The sequence below is a fragment of the Protopterus annectens genome, chromosome 15.part0 (genome assembly GCF_019279795.1).
Source record: "Protopterus annectens isolate FY-2018-M chromosome 15.part0, PAN1.0, whole genome shotgun sequence".
NCBI lineage: Eukaryota > Metazoa > Chordata > Ceratodontiformes > Protopteridae > Protopterus > Protopterus annectens.
In genome coordinates this window covers 609,247,268-609,275,005 of record NC_056749.1, presented here as the reverse complement: position 1 = coordinate 609,275,005, position 27,738 = coordinate 609,247,268, and the positions used below count along the sequence as shown (strand labels likewise).

At 38.8% G+C, this 27,738-nt stretch overlaps 1 protein-coding gene across 4 annotated transcripts in view; it reads right to left on the bottom strand.

Moving 5' to 3' along the window:
* Window positions 1-27,738, bottom strand: part of CYSLTR1 (cysteinyl leukotriene receptor 1) — a 655,524-nt gene that overhangs the window by 35,151 nt on the left and 592,635 nt on the right. For all 4 annotated transcript variants that reach the window (XM_044057451.1, XM_044057448.1, XM_044057450.1 and 1 more), the window contains exon 4: window positions 15,749-15,817. In XM_044057451.1, coding sequence (XP_043913386.1) covers window positions 15,749-15,772 — 24 coding nt within the window. In that variant the 5' untranslated portion in view covers window positions 15,773-15,817. The remainder of the gene's footprint in view (window positions 1-15,748; window positions 15,818-27,738) is intronic.

The window sequence follows — 27,738 nt, the reverse complement described above, 5'->3', positions numbered from 1 at the left end:
ACCTAGTTAAAAGAGGGGTCCTATATGTGAGAAAAGAAAAAGGAGGGTTGGGGCTAATAAACCCTCTAGTGTATACTGCATCATTAAATTTATATAGAGTAATGTAATGTTTAAAAAGGACAATGAGGTCTCTTTATTAATGAAAATATTAAATTTGAAGTATAAAACCGAATAATTACCTTTTTTAGTTCAAATAAAGGAGAGTTTGTTGTAATAAAGAAATGTGGAATTATCAAATAAGGTTATCTTTTGGAAAATGTGAAAGAGATTGAAAATGAAAGAAAAGAATGGTATAGTCGGATTACGGAAATGTATTATAGGGTACATCCATGGAATGATTTTAAATAGAGAAAAAAGAATGCTATTTAGGCAAGAATGGAAAGATGTAAGGAAACTCAAGATTTTTAGTGGAAGATGACCATATTAAAATTACCGGTAAAGGCAAATATGTCTTTCAAAAGTAGAAAAGATAGTCTGTTTGCAATGTGGTGATTTTGAAACCAGTGAACATATTTTGTCCAGAATGTATAAAAGTTAAAATGTTATGGAAAAAGATTCTAGTTATGAATTATGTGGTAGGATTTAAAAAGTGAGTAATTTAAATATGGACATGCTTGAGTTTGGGTATTACAGAAACAAAATTTTAAAAAAAGTTGAAAGAACTGATAAAAATGTTGTGAATTTTGTGGTTAATTTGGAATCGGAGACTGAAGAATGAAAAATGGGATTTGGCCATTATATTAACAAAAATAACATTTTAGTTGTGGAAATTGGAGTGGGGTCAAAAAAGTAATTAAGTATGGTATGTACATGATGAAGGAAATGTAGAAGGAAGATTTGATGTATGTTTTGTAAAAGTTGTATGTATTGAAAAATATGTATACATAATGTAAATAAGGAATGTAAATAACTGTTTGTTTTAATAAAGGATCCCTACTCTTTTTGATAAGTGCCATTGGACAGATCTTTTAATCTGTATGAGCTACTTCCAACATCGGCAGACAAGGCCTCAGTTTACCATCTCATTCTGTCTAGTCCTTTTGAATAGATGATGATAAAACATAAATGGAAAATATAACAGATTAAGATAAATGTATTAGTCTGCTCCAAACTCAAACATCTGTACAACAAATATTTGTCACACTGGTTGTTTGGATACAAGTCATCACTTCATCATGCCATATTTATGTCAGCTCTGAAAATACATTAGCTTTAGCCAAAAAGTTATATTCTTATTTCCACCATTATTCAGAGATAAACCATAACATCCCCATCTACTGCTCACATACGAGCCCCCTAACAAATGATATAGAAAAATAAGGATACTGGGGTTGGAGGAACAAAGGTTTATCTTGTTCTCTTCCACCCTTTGTCTAAACTTACTACATATGTGCCTTGCTCGCATATAGGTGCATGGGCATCTTTAAAGAAAATAGTCCACCAAGAATTCCATATCCTTTTGTCAAGACCCAGGGGTCCATTTTAAGCATCTGCTAACAAACTGAACAAAGTGAGATGCATTTTCCAAAATCTAAGTAAAAATCTAGCATGACTGAACATACACCCATTATCCACATGTATACAGTGTACTCAGCTTTGAACTAGGATGGGGTTATACTCTGTAGCAAAAACCTGGTTTCTTCTCTATGTTGTAATTGTGTTCTAGCTGACCAACTGACAGCATCAATTGGTATTCTCCACATACCCTTAGAAACTTGACATAACCATAGCATATAATCTGCTTCCAGAGCGGAACAGCACCAAAACTGACATTTTGGTGACCAGCTATATTTATGCAATTTAAGAGGGGTATGTTGGTTTACATGTATTAGTGTAAACACAGTTAAATGCTGCATTCTAGGAATGCATGCAACAGTAATGCATGTTCATTACTTTATGCCATAATACCTGATCAATCAACATATTCCATCACCAACATCACCAACACACAACACAGTTTCCGACGTAATCATAGCACTACCACTGCCTTACTTTCTTTCTCTAACACTATCCTACAAAATAAAAATGCAGGTCATCTCTCCTCAGCTACCTTCCTAGACCTCTCTAAAGCTTTTGACATGGTCCCACACAAACAACTCATCTCTCTTCTCAATAACCTATCCTTCTCTCAACCAGTTATTAACTTGTTTCAGAGTTACCTATCTGACCGCCAACAAGCAGTTGTTTGGCAAGACAAGCTATCCCCCCAACTACCAGTCTCCATAGGAGTTCCCCAAGGGTCCATCCTGGGACCCCTACTCCTCTCTATTTTCACCAATAATCTAGCCTCAGCCACAACACATGGCACACTCATACAATACGCAGATGACTCAACCATTATCTGCACAGCCCACTTGCTACCAGAACTGCAAAAAGTCACACAGGAAGCATTTTCTTCTATTGAAACTTGATTATCTGATGCCCAACTAATACTCAACCCAAACTAAACAAAATTACTAATCTTCCAACCCACCAAACTTACCCTAGGCAACTCTCACTTTAACATCACAGCAAAAGACAACACCACCATCCATCCTACAGAACACACCAAATTACTAGGAGTAGAAATAGACAATAAACTGAACTTTGACATTCACATTTCCATGACCATTAAAAAAGTGCACAAAAAACTAGGAGCATTATATAGAAATCAGCAACTACTTACCAAAGCAGGTAAAATTTCAGTAGCAAATTCTCATCTTATCTTTACCCTACTCTATGCCTCTCCAATATTTACTAACCTTAGACAATGTGAGCTAAATAAGCTCGAAACCTGCTACAACAAAATTGCCAAATTCGCCACAGGAGCTTCCTACCGTAGTCACCACTGTCTCTCACTAGCAGAACTGGGCTGGCTAGAGCTCCCCCCACCTCCTTCAGTGGTACCAACTCACACTCGCCCACAAACTAATAAACCAACCACTAAAAGTCCCATCCCTCCAGAATCTACTCCAACCCTACATAACCACGAGACCATTAAGATCCAGCCACAAAAACCTCCTACAGGTCACAAGAGCCATTAACTCTGCTGGAGAAGCATTATTTTCCTGCACCATAGCCAAACTCTGGAACTCCCTCCCATCATCAGTTACCTCTGTAACTTCTTGCACCCACTTTAAATTCTTACTAAAATCACACTTCAAAACTTGCCAGATATGCCCTTGCGATCCCCCCTCTAATACCATTCACTCCCCCCACCCACTACCTCTCTTGGCCCCTAACAACAACCTACTCTTAGCAAGCTTGGCTACTCATGTTCCCAGCTACCTACCACATAATACTAACTTCTTGTAGCAACAACTATTAATGGCTGTTATGTACCTCAAAAACAGTTTGTATCAATTGTTCACTGATGAATCTCAACTACATTTTAACCATGTTTAGTATATGTCACCATATTTTAAAATTGTACTATGCTCTACAACTGTTTTACATCTGTTTTCTTCTTGTCTTGCGTCCATAAATGGACTAATGTCTATATTTAAATGCTATTTTTTTAACTGTATAATGTAAATAATACTTAATGTGGAGCTTTTCTCCCCGGGCCTCCACTGAAAATGGACCTGTGTCCAGTCGGACTCTCCCAGTCAACAAATGTAAATAAATAAATAAACAAATATTCAGCATTTGATTGATTTCCTACAACAGCTTCCAAGCTTTCGCAAGTCATGTTACTTGAATCGTTAAAAGAGACTAATATTCAGAACTTACCTTAAATTTTGAATATGTATCCTCTATATTTGCACCACAGGAAGAACAGGGTCACTCAAAGAACACTAAGGAAAATAAAGTCAGAGAAAACAGCAAGTTCACATGACGTCCCAGCAGATATGATCAAGATGGTGGGTGAGTTAGGGGAAAATGGCTCCAAAGGGTACTCGTAGCAATATGGAGACAAAGATGCAACTCAGATGACTTGGGGAATAAGTGTTCTAGTGCCAGTGTACAAGAAGAAAGGGGACATTCACAACTGTGGGCAGTACAGAGGTATCAAACTCCTGTCACACACAAAGGTGCTGAAAAGTGAGACTGATACAAGAATACACATTAGAAGAAAGTAAGATGGAAGATAAGCAGTTTGGATTCAGACCAAGATGCATCTCTACCAATTCTCTGCAATAAGACAGTTTAGAAGAAACTAGACATGAGGAAAAAGTCTAAGTGGCCATTCTAGACTTTAAGAAAGCATATGACAAGGTCTAAAAAAATTAATTTGTTCAGTCCTGAGATGGTTCAATGTCTTAAAAACACTGGCAGAATTAGTGCAGGCTATGTACAAGGACCCAGTGACACAAGTATAAATGGTAACTATTTGAAATATTGGGACCTACTTTAGCAAGTACCATAATGCTGAGACTGAATGGTTAAAAAAAATTAGCTTAACATACACTAAGTCAGTAATGGCAATTTCTTGGAGCATTCCCTTTTTTCCAAAGCATGGCAATCTTGGAGTTAATATGTATATGTTTGTTGGTTTAAAGGAGAAGAGAGATGCTTGACATTAACTCTTCTGCAGCTTTGGTGTTTTCTTTCAGCATGTCAGCACTTGTCATTACAAGTGCCATCACTTCAGTAGGGAGTCACTAAGAACAGTGCTCAGATTCACACATGGATTACCAGTTGGGGTGGATGAGCTTCATGGTTCAGCTCTGATCCCATTGCTGTTCATACTGGTGATGGATTACATAATAAAACAGGTTGGGGGGACAAGTCAACAAAGCTGCTGTATACAGATAATGTGGCATTACAGGTAGATTTTGAACAAGAACTGCATTAAACAGGGGAATGGAATGCAAAACTGAAGGCACAAGGGATGAAAATGAGTATTGACAAGACTACTGTCATTGCAGCAAATGATGAATATCAGAAGAAGTGGAAAATTGATAGAGGGGAAGATGGCTCAAAAGGTTAACAGCTTCACATATCGGGGAGGGGTGCATGAGAAGAAGGGATATCTGAACAAGGAGGTCAAAGCTAGAATCAGAGAGGCTGCAGCCAATTGGCACAGAGGGTCGGGGAGTGGTTAACAATAGACTTCTAAAGAAGCTGAAAAGTAATGTGTACAAAACAGTGGTGTGATCAGGACTGCTGTATTTTAGAAGAACATGGACATTGAAGGCAGAAGAGTTGAGAAAGCTAGAGGTGATGGAATGAATGTGCCTGAGCTGGGTGGTAGGATGCACACTGTGGGACAGACAAAGAAATGAGGACATTGGAGCAGAAGCCAAAGAAGCTTCAGCTGCAGAGAAAGTTTTGACACATGCAACGGGAATACAAGAAATGATCTGCTGAGGAAGATTTGGGACCGAGAGGAAGACGACGAGGGGAAAGAGTGACATCTAGCAGAGATGGATGGATTGCATGACAGAAGATCTGTGAAAGTCAGATATGGCAGTCAAAGAAAATGATAGAGACAGTTGGTGATAATAGATGCAGCATCCCATCCATGTAAAAAAAATGAGAAGTAGGGGGTTGTTGACAGCAGTGTGGAGGAAGACTATGGTCAATGTTGTACAGCATCACATATGAATCAGTAGGGTGTTGTTGACAGCAGTGAGGAGGAAGACTAGGGTCATGTTGTACACCATCACATATGAATCAGTAGGGGGTTGTTGACAGCAGTGAGGAGGAAGACTAGGGTCATGTTGTACAGCATCTCATATGAATCAGTAGGGGGTTGTTGACAGCAGTGAGGAGGAAGTCCAAGGTCATGTTGTACAGCATCACGTATGAATCAGTAGCATATATTTTATTTGCAAATACTGCCACTATCGTAGCTTATAACCTTGAAATTTCACTACCAAGTTATTGAAATTAACCATTTATGAGCTTTAGGATCTCGGACACCATATAAAAACCACTTTCCACTCCTAACCCCAAAATTAAAAAAAAAAGGATTTCTAGCCACTTGAAAACTGTTCAAACTCCATATTTTCTTCTAAAAAAGCCCCATTCCATGGAAGCTGCATCCCAGTTCCACAGTCTTTGACTCAATTCACTTCTCCCAACCCCCAGGGTCCCACACTTTGTATCACCCAAATGCTTCTTGCTACCCTGTGTTTCTTTCAATATTGAAGATTCCCTATTCACCCATAGTGACCCATGGTGTAAACATGTCCTAACATATTAACATTTGACATAACTTCATGGTAATGTTTAAGTCTGAAAGAGCTATGCTCTCCATTTATCACTGGCATTGTTAACTTTTTCCTGTGAATTCTGGGATGCTTCCCATGCCATAAGAAGTCTGATGGTAAAGACAGAAATGTTGACAGTTATCTTGATTTATGAAAATAGGGAAGATGCCTCAGTAGAAATAGTATTTTACGAATAATGTATAGTACTCTCATGAGAAATGGAAACTTTGTCTTCTTCTAGCAGAAGATTTTACACCTTAAGCTATCTAATAATGTTTAAAAGTTGGTCATGACTACCATAGCTGCATCACATGTCATTTATCACCCCAGGGAATGATATTCTAGAACTAGTTTGCACTTCAGCCCCTTCATTTAGGTCTCCAAAGTCACTCTGGCTATCTTTGACAGAGGAAATATCTGAGTTTTCGGGTCATTCACTTCCAAGACTTACCTTCCGATTTCTGTAAATGTGAGAGTGCAATTTTTACATTTTTTGAAGTATGAATATAAAGAAGATACACCGATTATTTAATATGTATTGAATAATGCGAGATCCCCAAGTCTTCTATTTGTTACAATTAATATGAAAGTTCATATTGCTCTGTCTCTGTGCTTTAACACTAATGAAGATCTTTAAATTTAATTCCATTTGTAATGATTCATTCATTCAGCTACATTACAAACATTAGAAACAATGTGGAGCACAGTGCAGTGGTAACAATAAATGATATTGTATACTTGGACCCAGAGGATGTAGCCAGTTTACTAGTGGATACATTTAGCTCTAACTTCACTCCTCCACCCTTCCTGCATTCCCAGATCTCATACTTGCATTCACATCCCCACCAAATTTCCCTTGCACAAGTCTCCAAGGCACTATTCAAGGCTAGGAACACTGCTTCTATGGGACCAGGTAACACACCAGACTGCTTACAACCTGAAACCAGACCTGTCAGACCCCCTACTGAGGCTATTTGATGTCACCCTCCAAACATGCTTTGTGCTGGATGAATGGAAGATAACAACTGTCATCCCCTTGCACAAAGATGGTTCATCAGTTGACCCTAGAAATGATAGACTCCTATATCTGTCCAGTCTCATCTGTAAGGCTAGGGAAATAAACACAAACTCTTACACAAACTCTTAAAAAGCCAGTCTGGATTTGTCAAAGGCAGATCCTGCTTACTTAATTTCATTGACTTCTTTGAGAAGCTTCCTGAAGCAATGGATGAGTGCAGATCAATATGTAACACATAGCTATACTTCACAAAGGCATCCAATACCATCTCACACTCTGGTATCATGGATAAACTATACCAGATAAATGTTGATCCCTATGTAATGTGTTGGATAGTAAATTCACTCAGACAGGACCCAGGAAATTAGGGTGGGCTGCTTTCCCTCCTCCCAAAGGCCTGTCACTAGTGGTGCACCCCAGTGTTGATTCCTTTTGCCACTCTTCTTTGCCCTTAACTTCTCAGAGGTCAGAGCTACTGCTAAGGGTTTATGGCTGACCAAGTCTGGAGGTGACTGTAAACGCAGTGGCATCACAAACCTCCCAGAGGATGCCAAGTTCCTTAAAAGGGCCTTTTCCAAACCAATAGCTGATGTCAAAACCGTGGACTGAAACTAAATGCCATGAAATATATCCTTCAGCAAGCAAGAAGTCTCTTGTAACTAAAACCGATCCAGTAGTTAGGGACCTGGGAACTTGTGAGGACAACATACTGTCCTTCATTCATCATGTATCCATTATTGCAAGAAATTCCTTTTTATTGTACAGCTCATTACTAAAGGTATGGTGTCTAATTCCAGGGATGTGATCATGCCCCTGTATTCTGTACTCATCATGCCATTCATCGAGTATAACACCCCCTTTGGTATGTATCTGTCCAAACATTTAACACAACTTGAAAACCTGCAATCCTCTCTTACTAAGATAATTAATGGCTTAATTTGTAAAAAGCTATGTAGACCATCTCGTAGCTTGTTCTTTCTTCCTGATGTCATACAGACTATTCAGAGGTGATGTCTGCCTCTCATACAGAGCCTTAACAGACCCTATCCTGACATATCTACTGCACATTCAAAAGTCCAATGGAGGCGATCTCTTTTGCACAATAAATAGAACATGTTGGAGGGATAGATATGTATTACAAAGGTTACCACTTCCTTGGAATTGCCTTCCTTGTCACATAAAATGTACTTCTCTTACATTACTCAGACATAATCTGGATGAATACATGGGTAACCTCTAACTCTTCTCTGGTTTAGCACTTTTTTCCCTCATGGACAGGGGCAACATGTAAGTGTTCTGCTCAACTCTGGGTTATCCGTACAAGGTAAGGGCTTAAAATGTCATGGGAATGTAAGGCTTGGCTTCTAAAGATCCTCAAAGATCAAAAGCCTAGTAAGTATTCCTACGAACTTCTTGACCTCTATTATTATTCGTAAACAGTAGTGCATAACTTTATCTGTTGGTGCATGATTGACTATTATAGACATAGGTACCGCTGTGATAATAGCTTCCCTTCAGTGTGTTACAAGTTCCATAAAGTACAGTTGTGTACACTTACCATAAATGTAGATGCTTGAGTGTATTCACTGTTGCAGTCATCACAGTTGGGTTATCTGCCTGCAGGTAGCCCTCAGCCGGCCTTAATACCAGAGTCTTTGGATTTCTGCATCAGATGCTGTCGCTTCTTCCTTGACGTCAGGTCATCAGGGGTATAAAACATGCAGCAGATGCCATTACATCAGTTTTTTTTGCCCCAGAAGTCAAGTGCCCCCACAATAGGAAGCAATTAAATGGTATGGTAAAACCCCCATCAAAAAGCAAATACACAAGAAAAAATAGATATACCGACCATAAGGAGAGGTAGAGCCAAGAGAAGTCAGGTGCCGGAGGGGGGGTAACCAGGACTGCAACAGTGAATACACTCGAACATCTACAGTATGGTAAGTGTACACAACTGTACTATGTTCTTTGTGTTTCACTGTTGCAGTCATCACATTTAGGTAGATTCCCAAAGCTAAGGAAGGGAGGAGGAAGTTAAAGAGCATTAGGGCCAGCTATTAATCCCTGCAAGACTGCAGTGGCAAATCCAGCTCTGGATTTAGAAAATATAGGCAAGTGGTAATGCTTGGTGAAGGTATGTACAGAGCACAAGGTAGCAGCTTCTAGGATGTCCCTGGTAGGAACCCCTCTGAGAAATGCCACAGAGGTAGATGCAGCCCTGGTGGAATGTGGTCTTATCCCCTGTGGGGTAGGTTTTCCATGGTGCTTGTAGCAGAAATTAATGCAATGGGCTATCCATTTGGAAATGGTTTGCTTTGAAATGGCCTTCCCCTCTGCCTCTGCAGCAAAGCTAACTAGCAACTGCTCAGATTTTCTGGTAGGCTTAGTCCTGTCCAAATAGAATCTAAGTTTTCTGTGCACATCCAGAGAGTGCAGTATTTATTCCCCTTTGTTTTGTGGGTTAGGGAAAAAGGTAGGCAAATGAATGGACTGATTTAGGGCCACAGAAGACACCACCTTGGGCATAAAGGAAGGATTAGTCCTGAGGGAAACCCTGTCCACATGGAAGATAATGAAGGGTTCCACTGTCATAAGGGCCTGTAATTTAGACACTCTTCCTGCTGAAGTGATGGCTAGAAGGAAGGCTGTTTTCCAAGAAAGGAATTTCACCTCTGCTGTAGCCACTGGTTCAAAGCGGGGGAAAGAGTGAGCTTTTCCAATGCAAAGTTAAGGTCCCAGGCTGGAGTGGGAGCTCTCCTGGAGGGTCTTAAATTTTTGGCCCCTTTAAGGAATTGCTTTAGCAAGGGGGTGAGAGAAGAGGGGTGGCTCTGTATTATAATGTGCTGAAATGGCAGAGGCATGAATTTTAATAGACGAGAAGGAAAGGCCCCTGTGGAGCATTTCTGTTAAGTACTGTACAATCTGAGGTAAGATGGGCAGGGTTGTGCCCATCCCCTGAGCCAGGCTCCAGGAACAGCATCTTTTCCACTTTTCAGCATAGGATTTTCTAGTACTAGGCCTCCTTGCCTCCAGAATGACATCCAGTACCTGCTGACTGAGGGATGCTAAGGGGGAGAGCTCAAGGAATTAGCCAGGCTGCAAGGTTCAGGGTTTGAAGCTGAAGGTGCAAAATCTGGCCTGCCTGCTGGGACAGCAGGGAAGGGGTCTGAGGCAGGTGCCATGGTTGTAACAGTGCCATACTGTGCAAAAGGGAGTACTAGTGCTGGCGTGGCCAGTCTGGTGCAATCAGTATTGTCCTTGGCTTGTCCTGTTTGATCTTTAGCAGAACCTTCGAGAGGAGAGGCAGAGGGGGAAAGGCATAAACTGAGAGGCTTTCCCAGGTAAAGGACAGGGCATCCACTTTCCAAGCTTGACTGTGGGGAGTTCTTGTGCAGAATTTGTTCAATTGGTAGTTCTGAGGGGAGGCAAACAGGTCTGTCTCTGGAGTCCCCCATTTGTTCCTCAAGAGGTTGAATATTTTGGCTTCTAGTTTCCATTCGTGTGGGTCAATTAGATTTCTGCTTAAGTCATCTGCCAGTGAATTCAGTATGCCTGGCAGGAATTGAACTTGCAGTTGTACTTGGTAGCTCAAGGCTGTGTTCCACAGAGCCATGACCAGTCTGCAGAGAGGGTACGAGTGGGTTCCCCTCTGCTTGTTTATGTACCACATAACTGTGGTGGTGTCTGTCTTTATCAATAGTTGTCCTGGAAGAATACGGTTTTTGAAGGCTGTCAGTGCATTCTGTACAGCTAACATTTTTTTTTGATTGATATGCAGGTGCATCTGTCTCGAGTTCCATTTGCCCTGAATGCACTGCCCTGCCCTACCATGTGAGCCCCCCATGCATAGTCTGATGTGTCTGTTGTTAGGGTTTGGGTGACAGGGGGTAGAGTGAAGGGGAGTCCTTTGTTGTGGTAGCAGGCTTCTGCCCACCAAAGGAACTCTGCCTTGATACAAGGAATGATAGAAATAATTGTTTCCATGTCCTGAGAAGGTTGACACCATAAGCTTTTTAGATACCACTGTAGTTTCCTCATTTGCAGTCTTGCATATGGATTTAGTAAAATGCAAGAGGCCACGAACCCCAGGGCTTGCATTATTTTCCTTGCAGATAGCTGGGGTTTTGTGGTCAGTAGTTTGCAGTAGGTTCTCAAGTAAACTTGTTTCTCTGGAGTGAGGAATGCCATCTGGGAAGTCGTGTTCAAGCTTGCTCCCAGGAATACTATCTGTTGGCAGGGTACTAGGTGAGATTTATTTTCGTTGATGGTGTACCCCAGTGAGGTTAGAGGTTTCTTTACGAATGCCAGGTGTTGTAATAGCAAGTCCTGGCTTTCTGCTTGAATCAGACAATCATCCAAGTATGGGTAAATTTGAATATTTCTCTGCCTGCAAAATGCAATGGCTGTAGCTAGGCACTTTGTGAATACCCTGGGTGCAGTAGATAAGCCAAAGGGAAGAGCAGAGAACTGATAGTGCATGGAGCCTGCCCAGAAGCATAGGTATTTCCTGCAAGATTCCCTTATTGGGATGTGCAGGTAAGCTTCCTTTAAGTCAAGGGTTGCCAGCCAGGCATCCTTGGCTAGCATGGGAAGAAGCTGTTGCAGAGTTAGCATTTTCAATTTTGGAACTACCAGAAAGGTGTTGAGAATAGAGAGGGCCAGGATAGGACGACAGGAGTTGTCTTTTCTGGGCACCAGAAAATGTCTTGAATAAAAGCCTTGTCCCCTTTATTCTACTGGGACAGGCTGAATAGCCCTGATATTGAGGAGAGAGAGAGCCTGCTGTTGGGCCTCAGCCCATTGATTTGGGGGTAGGTCTGGCCAGCCATTTGGTTTTGGTAGGGTGTGGAAGTGGAATCTGCATCCTTGGGAAACTATGTTCAAAACTCAATTGTCCTGGGTAATGAGTTCCCAGTTTTTTGCATGCAGGGCAAGCTTTCCTCCTAAGGGAGCAGGTAGTAAAATAGGGCTTGGAAGGGTTAAGGTTAAGTCATTGTGCCATTTTTCCATGGGGGGTGGGTTACTACTCCCTGCTTTGGAAGTTGGAGCCCCCCACTGCTTAGGTTTGTGTGAAGCCTGAGACTTCTGTTTTCTGTTTTCAGCCTGGTCTGCTGTTCTTGGGTTTGGACTGAAAAAAACTAGAAGGGACTGGAAACGATCAGTTCTTTGAAGGCTAATGCCTACTGAATCTGGGAGGCTGTACTTGTAGGAAATCTTTAACAGTTTGCATAGATTTAGCTTTCTCCTCCATCCCTTTGAGGACGACTTCTGCTTTGTTGCCAAAAAGGTGGTCTTGGTTTAAGGGAGCATCCAGTAATTTAGCTTTTACATGATCTGGCAAGTTTTGTTCCTTAAGCCAAGCATTTCTTCTAAGTACAGACCCAGTGACAGCAGCCCTGCAAGATGTTTCTAAAGCATCAAAACCGCATTGCAAAGTATGCTTACCAACCTGTTCTGCAGAATGCATTAAATCCTGTAATTCTCTGTGTTCAGTACAGTCAGGAATCAACATCATTTTCTGTTTAAGTAGCCCCATAACATGCTGCTGATAGTTTAACATATGAAACTGGCAATTTAAAGCCCTAATGGCCAAAGTAGCAGAAGTGTATACCTTCTTACCCCATCTGTCTAAGGCTCTAGAATCTGTATCAGAAGGGGTAGGATTTTTGGCAGCAGTAGACTTAATGCCTTTTGGTCCTAGGAAAATGGTTTCTGGATCCGCAGTCGGATTTTTGAAGAGGAACTTGTGAGAGTCAGGTACTCTTTAATACTTGTCAGGTTTTCTGGGAGCTGGAGGTAAAGAGTCTGGGGTAAGGCTAGATTCCAAGAAAACATCATATACAATGTCCAGAACAGGAGGGATAGCTAAAGGCCTGTGTTGAGGCAGGAGTAAAAATTCCCTCAGCCTCTTTTTGGAGTCAGAGTAATCCTGACTTTCCCAGCAGAAATGCTCCCTAAGAGTGTGCAAGGTTTCACTGACAGAAAAATCTTCTGGAGGGGAAGCAGAAGGAATGAATCCTCTGCATCAGAATCCTCATAAGTAGATCAGGGCAAATCCTGGTAATCAGAAGGAGCAGAAAAATCTGATTCCTGATCAGAAGAATCGGAAAGAAAATCAGTTCTAGGTCTCTTAGAGGGGGAAGACTGGCTTCTCCTAATCAAGGTAATGAGGTCTTCAGCCATTCTAAGCATTTGATTTTTAGGCATATGGGCCTGGGCATGCGGTTTGGTCATCTGTTTTCTAGGCATGGTGCTAGTTTTAGGCCTGGATGAAAATGATGGCGTCAGTTTAATATGAACGTCTGTAGGCCTGAATACACCCTCAGAAGCCGGTGCCTGCACAGCAGCTCCGGACCCATCCAAGGTAGAGACATCCGCAGATTCCATAGTCGAAGAAGCATCTCGTAGCATACTGGACTCCGAATGGGTCTCCGCAGAGGTCTGCGAATCAAAAGTAGTGGGTATCAGAGGCTGCGAAAGCGCCTCACTGAGTACCGGTGGACTGGCGACTCGCTTAACTGAAGCGTCATCGGCAGTTTGGACCTATGCGGTCTGTCTGTTTTTTCAGAAGATCAGTAGTCGGATGGCTTGATGAAGCTATTTCAGAGTACACAGAATGAATATGAAAATAATTAGCTGCAAAAATAGCCCAACGACAAATTGTTTGGGCGTTGAATAAGGCACAAAACCGACAACAAGGGATGTTGTGGTTTGGGCCTAAGCAGGGGATGCAGTAAGAATGAAAATCTCTATGAGGTATTTGCTTTCCACAGGTAAGACAATTGTTAACTTTTACTGACATTGGTTAGAGCAAGAAAAAGGATCCCCAGTGGGGTACTTAGCTTTTTTTAAGACTTTGGGTCTGAAACTCAAACAACAATTTCAGGAGTCAGCCGACTGGCACTTGCGATCTGCTTCAGGCACCACACGGCATGAAAGACTGATGTAATGGCATCTGCTGCATGTTTTATACCCTTGACGACCTGACATCAAGGAAGAAGCAACAGCATTTGATGCAGAAATCCGAAGACTCTGGTATTCAGGCTGGCTGAGGGCTACCTGCAGGCAGATAACCCAAATGTGATGACTGCAACAGTGAAACACGAAGAACATCTGTACATATAGCCTTGATATTGCTACTTGTTCAGTCTGCATCTTCATCAGTTTTTTCACCTTTTAAAATAAATATTGACTGTGCCAACTTAAGACAATTTGAACGGTGATTATTAGTGTTCAAATTATCATTATTTATTTGCTTGTTTATAATTTAACAAATTTTCTAGTCCATATAAATTGACTGTATCCATGACTACTTTTTAACTTATACTTTGGTTTTAAACCCGGTTAATATAACACAACTAACATCTATAGTCTCTATATATTAGTATTTACAGCATCTGGTTTTATAAAATAGAAATAAGTGGAACTTTATTTACCAGATCTTAATGTTGATTTGTCAACACTTAAAATTTATAAATAGAAACGTAAATAAAAAAGTAATATCCTTCTAAAAATGTTTCACTTTGCAATGATGTAGTAGGTCAACACTTGCTCATCTAATGGAAATGCAAACTGATATTCATGAAAAACACTTGCATTATCTGAATACAGACTATGCAATCTAGTGCAACATTTCAATAATAATAAAAATTGTTGTTGAGTGTACTCATGCTACAAACTTTTCTAATGACAAACCTGTAATATATTACTTTTAAACTAAGGACTGAGTATTTACTACTGACATATGTTCCAAAATGGCCAAGTTACACCTACGTCCCCATTAATGGCAAATCGCTCAATAAGTCAATATTTGTTCTGCAAACTCCATAGGTGTACTATGAATGTACCTAATAACGAAACAATATGATGCAATTTCAAGAGAATACTGTTACTACTAGCCTTTGATACAGCTATAATATTGCTTAGTAACTACATGCTCCAAAATAATACAAATAAGTTGCAATAGTAACCAAGAGATGCAAGCCACCATAATAATTCAATATTGCAAGTGTAAACTTTGTAATTATTATTAAATTTAGATCTGTTATGGAGTCATCTTATAGCTTTGGAGTTGTTGAAATGCTGTGAATAAAAACCTTTTATGCATTTTTTAATGTGCAAACTTGCACTAATATATATCCCTAATAAAATGCAGATTATTCTTGCAGAATTCAGCAGTAAGGAGTTGCATTATACAAATAGTAGACTAACCTGGTCATTAACAGTGTTCTAAACTATGTAGCCGATAACTCAGTTAGATACCAATCTTCTGGTACCATGGTATCTTGCAAATATGCAAGTCTTTACATCAACAAGAGACATAATGCATCTCCAGTTTGCTTGAGAAGTGCAAAGTATAGCAGCCAAGAAATGGCTCTTTCGGCTGCAGAAGCAGTTTCCTGTCAAAAGGCCCTAGTGCACCAGGAAGTACAACAAAGAGGTGTTCTGTTCATCTTAAAAGAGATGGGAGAGAGCACTGAAATAAAACTCAGTTTGCCTCTTCTGAAGCCTGAAAAGGAAGGGAGGAGTGGCAAAAACAAATTACTTTTCAAACACAAAAATTCAATGCTTACATCATGATACGTTTACTTACTCTTGGTACAGTCATGCCATTCATTATATGGGGTTTTCTTTTTTTGACTTCTTCCTGGAAAATCTACATCTGTAAAAGAAATGGCCTGCTTAATAACATAACTTATTCTTTTCATCTTAGTTCCTTATTTTACATTTGTGCCATTGTAGTTTTGGCAATCAGAGCAATATTAAACAAATGTATGAATATGATTTAATAATCTGTTGGTTTTATGATCCCTCTGAAATTAGCAGGACATCTTAATAACTTATGATTTCTTTTCATATATTTTGTTTGTGGATAGAATACCAAAAATTATTTGAACCAAAAAAAAAAAAAAAAAAAATATATATATATATATATATATATATATATATATATATATAAAATCATTTACATGTAACATAACATTACATAAATTAGCATCCCTGGTAGAAGCAGACTTTTAATCTATCTAATCGGTATGTTTGTTGTAGGTAACCAAAGGAAGTTGCCCTCCTATCTTTTGTCCCTTCCTTCCAGAAGTCATAAAGTGATTAAAAAGCCACCACTGCTTTTGCTTCCACTATCACCCATTCTGTAATAAGACTCTGATTATATATATATATATATATATATATATATATATATATATATATATATATATATATATATAGACACACACACACGCATACATATACAATATACCTTTTTGTGTTAAAAAAAAAAAAAAAAAAAAAGTTTTAGCCTCACCTGATGCATCATACCTTCAGCCTTCTCCTCATCCTCGTTAGCTTTGTCCATAACGTCTCCAATAGAGTGAGTTTACTTTCACTACAAAGTCTTCCGGATTGCACAGTGTACCTCAGCTATGGCCTTACCTGTGCCTAATAAACAGGAAATATTATCATCCTTACACACAGAGTTTTCTCACTTATATATGCTTCTCTGCATTAGATTTCCTTCCATGTGGTTTAGGATTCCATAATTAGATGTCCCAAGTAATTCACTTGTATCATAGTGCTTAGCTTGACTCATCTGCTCTGTGTGCTCTTCCCTTAGGTTGTCTCTTTCTAGGTACAGCATCATGCACTTTGAATGAATGAAGTGATTCTCTTGCCTTTTAGACTGTGACTCTAATCTTCTAAGGAGCCTTCTAATACAGTATTCACAATCATCCCAAACTTTGGTAGACTGATTCAGTTTTCCCTGTCCTGTAGAGGTCTAAGGCAATGATGCTGAACAGGACTAGCTCCAGGACCATTTGTTGCAGAACTCCATTGACCTTGTGACAGTTCATTATTGACAATTACTGTTTGTTCTCTTTCCTCCAGCTGCTTATTTTTCCAGCTACATTGTTTGCTGGTCTACTCCTATCAACTGCATCTTTATGTTAAGCATCTGGTATGGGACTGACTCAAAGGCTCTGATGAAATCCAAATAGACCACATCCATAGGCTTAACCCTACTGACTATCCCAGTGGCTCAGACAGAGAACCAAATCATTTTATTCTTACAGATAACTCCAGCATAGAACCCACAGTGGTGCCATCAAAGCAGTGCTTTATTCTATAAGAGCCTTGTAAATCTTGACCTCAGCAATATCTCAATTATTTTTCTGAACAATGATGTTATAAGTGCCTTACTGTTTCATGAGCTACCCCTTGTTATGCCCTTGCAGACTATCAGCAATGCTACCTGCTTCCAATCTTCTGCGACTAGTCCTTCTGTAATGAACCTGTTAGAAATTTGTTTAGGGCTTACCAAACCCTCAGCACCTCATCTGCCCTCTGTGCCTTATCCTTTTTCAGTCTCCTCAGTGACTTTTCCATCTCTTCTGTTGCCAGGCAGCATGATAATCTCCTTTCTGTGAGGCACAGGGATGCAAACTATTTGTTAGAAGTTATGCCTACTGTTCCACATCCTTATGCTTCTGCGTATCCTAAACTCCCTTATTCTGTTTCCTTTTCAATGTATAAACTACAGGAAGGGCATTTTTCCTTTCATAATGTTTTCTGTTAATCATTTTTTTTTCTGTTTTTCACTTTTGCCCTCGATGAAGTTCTGTTCATTTGCTTCTAGCCTAGGCGGATCCTTCTCAAAGGCATCTTCCTTGTTTCTTCAGTGCTTGTCTTTTTCCCTTTTCCCTTATAATTCCTCTCATTTCCAGAGTAAGACACATTCTGCTTCTCCTCCTTCCTAGCCTTGAACCCCCTTCTTAATCCTTTTTCCAGCCTTCCTTAGACTGTGATGTCATTTTCCCCACTTTCTTCTTTTACTTGGTCTCCTGTCATCCAGTCAGATTCCTTGTTTGGAGCTATTCTATCACCTCACTGTCTGTTTCACTACATTCACAGATTGTGGTCCTCTTGTCCCTTTTTGCCTTTTCTCCATAGTCATGTAATTCCTTTTGCTGCATTGTCACAGTTAGCTAGTAGAGCCCTAACCTGCAGATCCTACACTCCATTTCCAGTTGCTCCTACTTGAGACATTTTCTTTTTCAGGCTTCTGACACTGTCAGCAGATACCCTGCGTCCATTGCCATGTCTGCATTTTTTGTCCCATATTTGTCTTGCCCTTCACATTTCTATCTGCCCTTGTGATACTGAGCTTCTTGCCCCATCCATACTTTATTTTTATTTTATTTATTTAAATTTATTCACACTGGATCAATTCTAGACTTTTTGTGCCTCTCCTTTTTAGTGTTCTACTTCTCTTTCCTTCCTTTAGTGCACTTTTACTTTGTGCAGTCTTTGTCTACCTGTGTACATTTAATGCTTTCCCCTCCTTCCTATTATATGCTCCATACAAATGCACTGATTCAGTCCCCCTCATTTCTCTTATTTCCCATATCCTCACTGCTGGTCCCAATCCATTTACTTCTCTTCTGTGTCCCTTCCCACTGCATACCTTCTGCTTTTCTGTGCTTCTTTTACTGCAGCTCTACTGTTTCTTGGAACATCTCTCCCCTGCTGACCCTCTGGTTTTGATGCTTTTTCCCCTGGTCTACCCGAATACCCTTTTTACACCTGTTCGAATAGCTCTTGGTCGACTGTCATGAATCCATGCCTTTAAAATGGAAAGAGCTTTTTCCATTTTAAAAGCACCAGTTTCTGATGATCAAATGAGAGCAGCTCTGGCAAATGTAATAAGTCTGAGGGAAGTTCACTGAAGTTGTTTCCAGCAATTGTGGAGTTTTCATCTGTCTTCACTGTTGTCCAACCTCAGAATTAATATATACAAGTTCAGGGAGTGTAGAGTTGTCCTCCCACATGGGTTGTGCAAAATAAAAAATTCCTCAGACGTTCAGTGAAAGAAGTTTTGGTGAATTTTCTTTGAGGGTTTTTGTGTTTGCTGAAGCAGCTTTCGATAGAATGATTGCCTTTTAAAATACATGTCAAAGTCCAATTCAAGTTCCTCCTTCAGCAATGCAGCACAAAGAAGACTGAGGTGAAGTCGGCCACTGCACGGAGTAGCTTTTCATCCTTCTATGCATTCTCTCACTTCCCCATTGTTGCTGGGTCCTGCACTTTGCTTTGCTCCCTAAGCCAGCAGTTAAACTACCTGATCTCATTCCTCTAGCTGCTGGCACTGGTAGTCCCTTGGAGAGTGCTACAATACTTTCCAAAGCCCAGCAAACACCTAGCCGTGAAATGAAAGCAATAAAACCCAGGGGCTGCTAACACTAAAAATATGATTGCAAATCTGTGTAAGAGCACTGACAGACATGAGTGATCCAAACTAATATTCATAAAGGCACTCCTGCAGCATTGTTAGCTTCAGTAGTTTTATGTCTGTTCATCATGAATAAGTGAAAAGGCACATTTTACCTAGTTTCCGTAATGTGACTTAACTTGCTTACTTCACATTTTGTAATTCAGAAAACCATTGTTTAATTAGTTATTTAAAGTAAAAGGTTCTTCATTCATGGACTACTCTAACAAATTGATATCAATGAAGGTTTGGATGAAAATAGAGAACTTGCTAAGCTACTTGGCTCAGCGTACCTCTCAACTGTCCAAATTTTTGTAGAATGTCCAGATTTTTGGTTCATATTTTTGGTCTGTTCCTCATAAAATTTGTGTTTTTCTGGCAAATCACTGGGATGATCTGAGGATTGATGTTACCAAATGATGTCATACATCATTCAGAAAATGTATGTTAACACAAACCCTGTTACTTTAGCAACTTTCTAAGTTTTTAAGAGCAATATTTAAAATATGTCCTTATCTTTGGGCCTTTGTAGCCCCATTTTGTTGGGCTTTGTCCAGATTTCTTTCCCTAAGAGTTTGAGAAGTATGCTTAGCTGCACTTCTGAAATAATAATTACTTATTTGCAAGAAAACAAAAGAGACCAGCAAATATAATCGTGATAGAAAATGTGTGGTTATGAAAAAAGTTCCAGAATGATTGTGCATAGTCTTCCATTCTATGCATTCCACAGAGGCAGAAATGGGAACAACTCTCCTTAACCTGTCAAAATCTTCCCGAGGATTTATGTGGGCTTCATCTCTGCCAGTTAAAAAGAAACCATCAAGGCAGCATTGCGTATTGACATCTCCTGGAGTGCTTGGTTCAGAGCCTTTTGCTGGATGGTGCGTGGTAGAATTTGGTTCAAAAACAATGCACTTGTACTGAAACATCCATTTAAACTGAATGAATAAAGATAAGATCTTTGAACATTTGTGCAAACCATGGGATGATAACTGAAGGAATAAATATAAGAGCATCTTTGTGTGGGCACAAACCAACATGGACTTGCATTAGACAGATCATGTGAGGCGATTTGAATACACTCCTTTCTACTAGTCTACTGAAGTGATAAACAAACATGTAAGGCACAATGAAAAACAGGAATCTTCTACTGGTTTTTCACATTGTACAGTTTTGGATGCAGTCCTCTTCAGTGTCTGTATAAAGAGGAGAAACGAAATATGCCTCTTTGCAGACGATATAAAAACTTACAGCAAGGTTGATACTGAAGGTTGGGCAGATCATTTCTCTACTTTATGATAAAGCACTCATTTTTCTACTTTATGATAAAATTAACTCATGCTATCAAATGTGCGGCATCTTACTTTTGATATAAAGTACAGCATTTTAGGTAGAGTAATAGGAAAGGGAGTTCCACATAATAGGAGGTGAGCTACTAACCACCAAAATGGACCTTGTCATTGTTACATGATCAAAACATGAGCCGTAAGGAGCACAGGAGGGATTTCCCAGTTCAAAAGGAAAAGGCTTAGTAGAAATGTGTGAGTTAATTGTTCTCTATACAGACATTTGGTGGGACCATATGTGGCGGATAGTTCTGGTGACTCCACCCTTACAAAAATATGGTCAGCGTGGAGGCTGTGCAATGAGGGGCAGCCACTAGGATGTGATCTGTACTAAGGACAGTTGAAGAAAAACTATTGAAATGAATGTGCACACCCTGGAAAAAAAGAAAGAGGAAGTCTGAGAATCAAAGAGGTTGAGAGCATAAGAGAGCGGCGACATGACAGAAATACACACATCCCTCAAATGAATTAAGAGTGCTGGGCAGTGGTGCATCTCAGAGGAAACGCTATACAAGAAGAAAAAAAACTATTTGAAGAGAGGAGAAGGGTAACTCAATGGATATGTGAAGTATGAGACTATAACTAAGGGGCTTACAGATGCATGAAACTGCATTTCCGAAGACAGTCTAGAATAAAAAAAAATCGAAAATTTCAAGAATTTATAGAACCGACACAGTATAATTCTAGTGAGACATAGGAAGACATAGGGCATTTTCTTAGTGTTAATTTTATGCGTTAATATTTTGGCTGGGTTGTCCAGCTGGGTAGAATCCATTCTTAGCAGTGGCCTGAGAAGAAAATTTCCAGGAATACAGAAGATATGTATGCATATGAATTATTGTAATATGAGCATAAATGTGACGTGCTAAAGCCAATAAACATCATATAAACAAAAGTACATGATATAAAATGACCAAAGTAAAATGACACTAAAGCTCACAGAAAATATAAATTTCCTTAAACAAGAGGAGACGGAAATAATATAAATCTAAATATTGCCAGTAACATCAAAATATATTGAAGACACAAGATACCATAAGTCTAACACGCAAAAAAATGTCTGAAGTACAATTACTTGCTAGTAAACAGTATAAGTCTAAGAATGCACACAGCATATGAAATTTAGTTATCAATGCAGCAGATGACACAAAAAGTCACTGAAGACATGGATCATCTTAAGTATAACCGACAAAAAATGTAAATTATATGTAGTAGGTAGGTTACTGTACTAGACTGTAGAAGTCTTCAAAGAGTGGGGGTGATGAAACAAATTTCTTTCAAACAAGACTGGCAGAAATACTTTACTCAAGTGATTTTGCCACACTAGGGGAACAGCTCTTTATGTTGATCTCAGAACAGATTATTTTTTTTGTCACTGGGGGGTGCAGGGGTATGTGTAAGGGACTAGGACCTCACATAAAATATTTTTTTAAATCATTAAAATTATGCTCATTAAATGCCATTTTAAGGAATTTTGTCCATTGAAACCACACTCTGTTTCTGTTTTATTCATTAGCCCATAAACTCATTACCAAGTATTGCAAATAGAAGATGAAAAAATGTGTGGTTTCTAGATTGATCTACATGGCTAATGTGGAATATGCAGTTCTTTAAGAACAACAAAAACACTCTCTATATAAAGCCGTAATGACCAGCATGGTAGTATCAAGTGCATCTAGCTTTTAATTAGGTAGGTCTCATAGTGTCAAGCCACCCTAAGGGAACTGTTTGTACATAGTAGCAATGCAGCAGATGCTGTCTCATTATACAGACATTCTAGATATGAAAACCTAAATTGTTTGCACTTTAACAGGCGGCGGTAGACCCCCGGATTGGTTGCTGGGAGGCTAAGCTTGAGTATAAGGAGCTTTTCTGGCAACTTAGATTAGACTCTGGAAGAACCCCAGGTTTAAATGATCAAATAAGCATTAATAGTGTACTGAGGCTTGGAGCAGCTAAACTGTAATCAGGGAGATATATATACAAATTAACAAATAGACATTAACATATTGACCCTAGAGTTATATAAGGATGTTGACTGACAACATTTATTACTTTTATTCATCATTTTATAGGATCATAAAATTGTTGTTCTGATTATTTATTTATAACATGTTTTTATCTGTGCACTAATGATTTGTGCTATTTTTATATTCATTATTTTTACATCTTGATTTTATATTGAAATAATTCATGCATTGAAATACTTGTTGCACCCCAGCTAGGATTTTGTGTTGCCTTTAAATATTGTGATTATTTAATTGAGGCCAATTAATTTTATTGGTGACTATTTAAGCAATGAGTGCTGTTATTGGTATTGTTCTGATGAAGCCTGGTGGATCTGGGTGAAAGCGCTTAATCTATGTATTGCTGTATACTGCTGTGGAATTATTCTTTTACTTTGTTCTTGCTGTGGAATTGTCCATCCGATATACTAGTTCCTTTTGGAATAAGATTTGCCTCTGTTGTCCTGCTTGGTGTTTGAGTTCTGTCTTCAGTGCTTCGTGGATATGCCTTGTGTTTTTTGCTGTCTCATTGATGTTTACTGAGTAAAAGGGAAAGTAGGTATGAGATAAAGGCTGGAATATGATCAGTGCATACACATGAAGGACTGACTATAACTTTGAGAGAGAACAATATCAGTAAAATTATGCAGACTGTCTAAATTGGAGAGATAATCGGCAACAAAAGGAGAGTAGTATTGCTGGAACTGAATTCATCCTCATGCTAGTGAGTACCTTCATGTGGTGGACCCTATTATCACATAGCCTCACCATTTTTACACTGATATATAGACTGTTTGGAGAGAGGAGGGTTAAAAAATGAAAAAAATACAACTGAGTGAACAAGTCGCAGGATATAAAGTGCCCAATATATGCACTGGTGCCAGGAATGGAAAAAGAAATGACAATGTAGAATCCTTAAGACACTGAAACATTCCTACACTGGGGTTAGGCCAGGATCAGGGGATGTCCCCTGCTGTTTCAGGAAGCAGTAGTCCGCAAAAACTGACAGGCCAAAAAAAAGTCATAAAGATGACTGTGGACTGTTGAGGACAAGGAAGAAATTATGTATTGTTACTATTATACAATGAGCTAAGAATTTCCAGACTGAAGATATTCAAAAAGACTGAGAGAAATTGGAGGAAAGAAAAATACTTGCACAAGAAAATATGTCAAAAGCTTGAAATGCAATTTTGTGTTCATTAATACAACAAATCCATGAAAAACATTACACAGGCAAGGAAACTTTGGGCTGCTTGGAAAAAGAAGTGACAGAGAAAGTACAAAAATATAAAGGCCAAAACCTAGAAATTTTTGAAAGATATAAAAAAGAAACATGAACATGGGAAAGAAAGAGATCTGATATGATGTGATATTTATGCAAAGGAGAAGGCCAAACTAATAAATACAAAAAAGCAGCTCCGAAGATATTTGAAGAGAAATACAGGCAACGGTATATGGAAAATTTCACAATTCAAAAAATAAGATCACAAAGGGAGAACATAGAACAGAAGATTCATGAAGTAGAAGCTAAACAAATAGAAGTTGAAGTTACAGAATACCTGTGAAGTGAAGGATTTAGTGCAGAAAGTCTAACAAAGGTTATGTCACAGCATGATGGAAAAATGAGTCCCCAAATTAAGGAGAAACAGGTAGAATGGCAGACATACAAAGAAGAAATATGGACATGGGAAATGGAGAGATTTAGTATGGTGCAATATTTGTGTAAAGGAAAAAACAAAACTAATCAATACAAAAAAGCAGAACCAAAGATATCTGAAGAGAAATACAGGAAAATGCACCTGGATATGCAACATTTCACAGTACAAAAAATAAGAAAACAAATGAAGAAAGTAGAAAAGAGGGACAGTAATGGAGAAGTTAAAGAAATCGAAAACTCAAGTTATGGAGCTCCTGCTAAGTGAAGGATTCAGTTTAGAAAATCCAAATCGGATAATGTCACAGCATAATAGAACAATAAGTCCCCAGATTAGGGAGAAACAGATGGAATGGGAAGCACATGATTACTTGCCACATGTGGATGCTTTCGAGCCTTCAATAGGAAACCAGTACAAGGGTTCATTTGGAGTTGCACAGCAAGGGAAGGAGCAGGAAACAGTAGCAACTTCGACACAGTCAATGTTGTGGAGTGATAGGCAAGTGAGTTCCCATATGAAAGAACAACAGATGACTCAGGATGCAGCTGAAGAGAATATAGGTCTGGGACTTTATGTACAGTGCTTGCAGGAAATGGAGAGCAAAGAATGTGCCCTCATTTTAGAAGAAAAAGATCTAGGGGAAGAGTTGCTTGATCTAATAGAAATGGATAGACAAATTAAGATCAATGAAAGAAGTAGATTATAGAAAGTCAGTAAGACCCAAAATGTTAGAACTCTGATAAAACAGATGAACACAGTAATCAAGGCTGTTAACAGAAATTCATGTGATATAACAGATGTAAACTGGGTATGTTATTGTGCAGCTAAATTAATAACAGATAAAGTCTTACCACAAAAACACAGAGCAATAAGGGAAAACAAGGGAAAAAATCAAATCCCATAATGGAAGTAGCAAATACATGAAACTAGAAAGCAACTAAGACAAGAAGCTTCACCGTTAGAACAGTATAGAAGAGGAAACAAAAATACTTAGATGTGATAAAAGCCATGCACAGTATTAAAACAGACCAGAACCTATTACGCACTATTGCAAATAATAAACTAAAGATATCATTGCAGGTAGAAAAAAAGAAATGCAGATGAATATAAAGGAAAAGTACAAATTAAGCAAATCATTGACAACCCAAACAAGTTTTTATAGAGAACTGAGAAGCAAAGCAAAATGAACAGAAACACCACAGAAAGGAGTAGAAATAGCCAAATGTTGGAGGAATATTTATAATGATCCTGTGGAACACAACCAAGATGCTAAATGGATCGAAGAAGTAAAAGAAACATTAAGAAATTCAAATGTGCAGGATATGAAATGAGTTTAAGTAACGGCTGGAGAAGTTGAAACAAAATTTAAAAAAAACTAACTGGAAACCCCAGGCCCAGGTGCAGTACCTAACTTATTTCTAAAAGTATTAACATCATTACATGAAGATTTAGCCTTCAGTAAGAATTACTTGTAAGCACACCTCGAACAGACACCAACCCTGGCTAACAACAGGAAAAATTATACTCTTCCTTAGTAGTTAACCTGTAAGTCACTCTAAAAACTAAAGAACAATAACTTGTCTACTGCAGATGTACAAAATATATAATGGAATCGATGCCAACAGAATTTATAGTCATTTAGAAGAAAACTCAATCATGGCAATTGAATAAAAGGGGAACAAAAGAAAGTAATCTAGAACAAAAAGGATCATTTGCTGCTAAATAGTCATAATGGGTAATTGTAAAAAGGGGAAGAATTTAAACATGACATGGATAGATTACACAAAAGCATTTGTCACAATCGCACATTCATGGATGAAGCAGTGCTTACAGATGGATAAGATGCATCGATCAATAACATTACAGTGACCATGAAACTGTGGCAAACCACTTTACAATTAAAGCATGACAAAGGGCAAATTATTATCACAGGGATAAAAATTCAAAAGGGGATATTCCAGGGTGATTCTTTTTTCACTGCTGCTCTGTCTTGCCCTTAACACATGAAACTTTTTAATTAAAAGATTAGTTTTTGGTTACAGTTTGTCTCCCAGAAAACAAACTTGGTTAAAGATTTCTCATCTACTTTTTTTGGATGATTTAAAATGATATAACTCATCAAATGAGGAGTTGAAAGCACAACTGCAAGTAGTTAAAACTTTCTCAAATGGTATAAGAATGATGTCTGGTGTTGAGAAATATGTGAAACCAATGTTTAAAACAGAAAAGTTGCAGTACCTAGAAAATATCAGTCTGGGACAGGAATCTGATATAAAGGAACTTGAGCAGGAAGGAGTGCAGAAATATTTGAGAACTGTTGAAGGATCAGCGATAAAACATGAACAAATTTGAATAAAACTCCTTAAGGAATACTTCAGAGGATTAAATCTAATATTGCAAACAGCTCTGACTTCTAGGATTAAAGTTCAAGTTATAAACCAATTTACTCTCCATATTTTAACTTACAGTTTTGGTGTGATTGACTGGTCTCAAAAGGTTTAGGATCATTTGCACAGGAAAGCAAGAAAAATAGTTCATGCTTGTCAAATGATATATAAAACACAGTGTATAATAAGATTACATATCCCTCACTCTGACTGATTACATGTATAGATCTGTGATCGTATGACTGCATACATTTCTGCTGACTTTGTCAGATCCAAACATAGTGAAAGTTTTATAACACGAGGAGAGGAATTTTTAGGTGACTTATCTGCTTAGTTTGGTATAAGCATTCTGATGGCAATCAGAAACGGAAATCAAACCAGTAGCAGACAAAAATCAGACAGCAACTGAATGTGCCAAAAAAAAAAAAAAAAGACTATATGGAGAAGGATCAGATGAGAAGGAAAGAAATGTGGAAAAGGCATAAATACAGTGGCAGGTATAGAGATCTCCTGGAACAGCCTCACGTTGATCAGGATTGATGTGGGAATGGTTAAGGGAGGTGAGTTGAAACCAAAGGATGAACGATTGATAATGGCAGCCCAGGACAGTGGATTTCATACACAACAGTTTACAAAGTCCATTGAGAATATGGGGAAACAGTGAAAGTAGGTTTTGTAAGAAAGAATTGGAAACTGTCACATCTTGTTGTTGATTACCTGGAAAATGCTCATTTTCAAATGTGATCACTGGCCTAGTGAAAAGAGGGCTTGTAGACTGAAAGGTACAATAATGTGGCAAAATGTTTTACTGGGGATTGTGCAAATTCTACAATATATAAGTATCTGAAAAACATTGGAAACATGAACCACAAGCGTTTATATCACGTTATCGAAAGATGAAAATAGCGAACGCTATTTCATCGC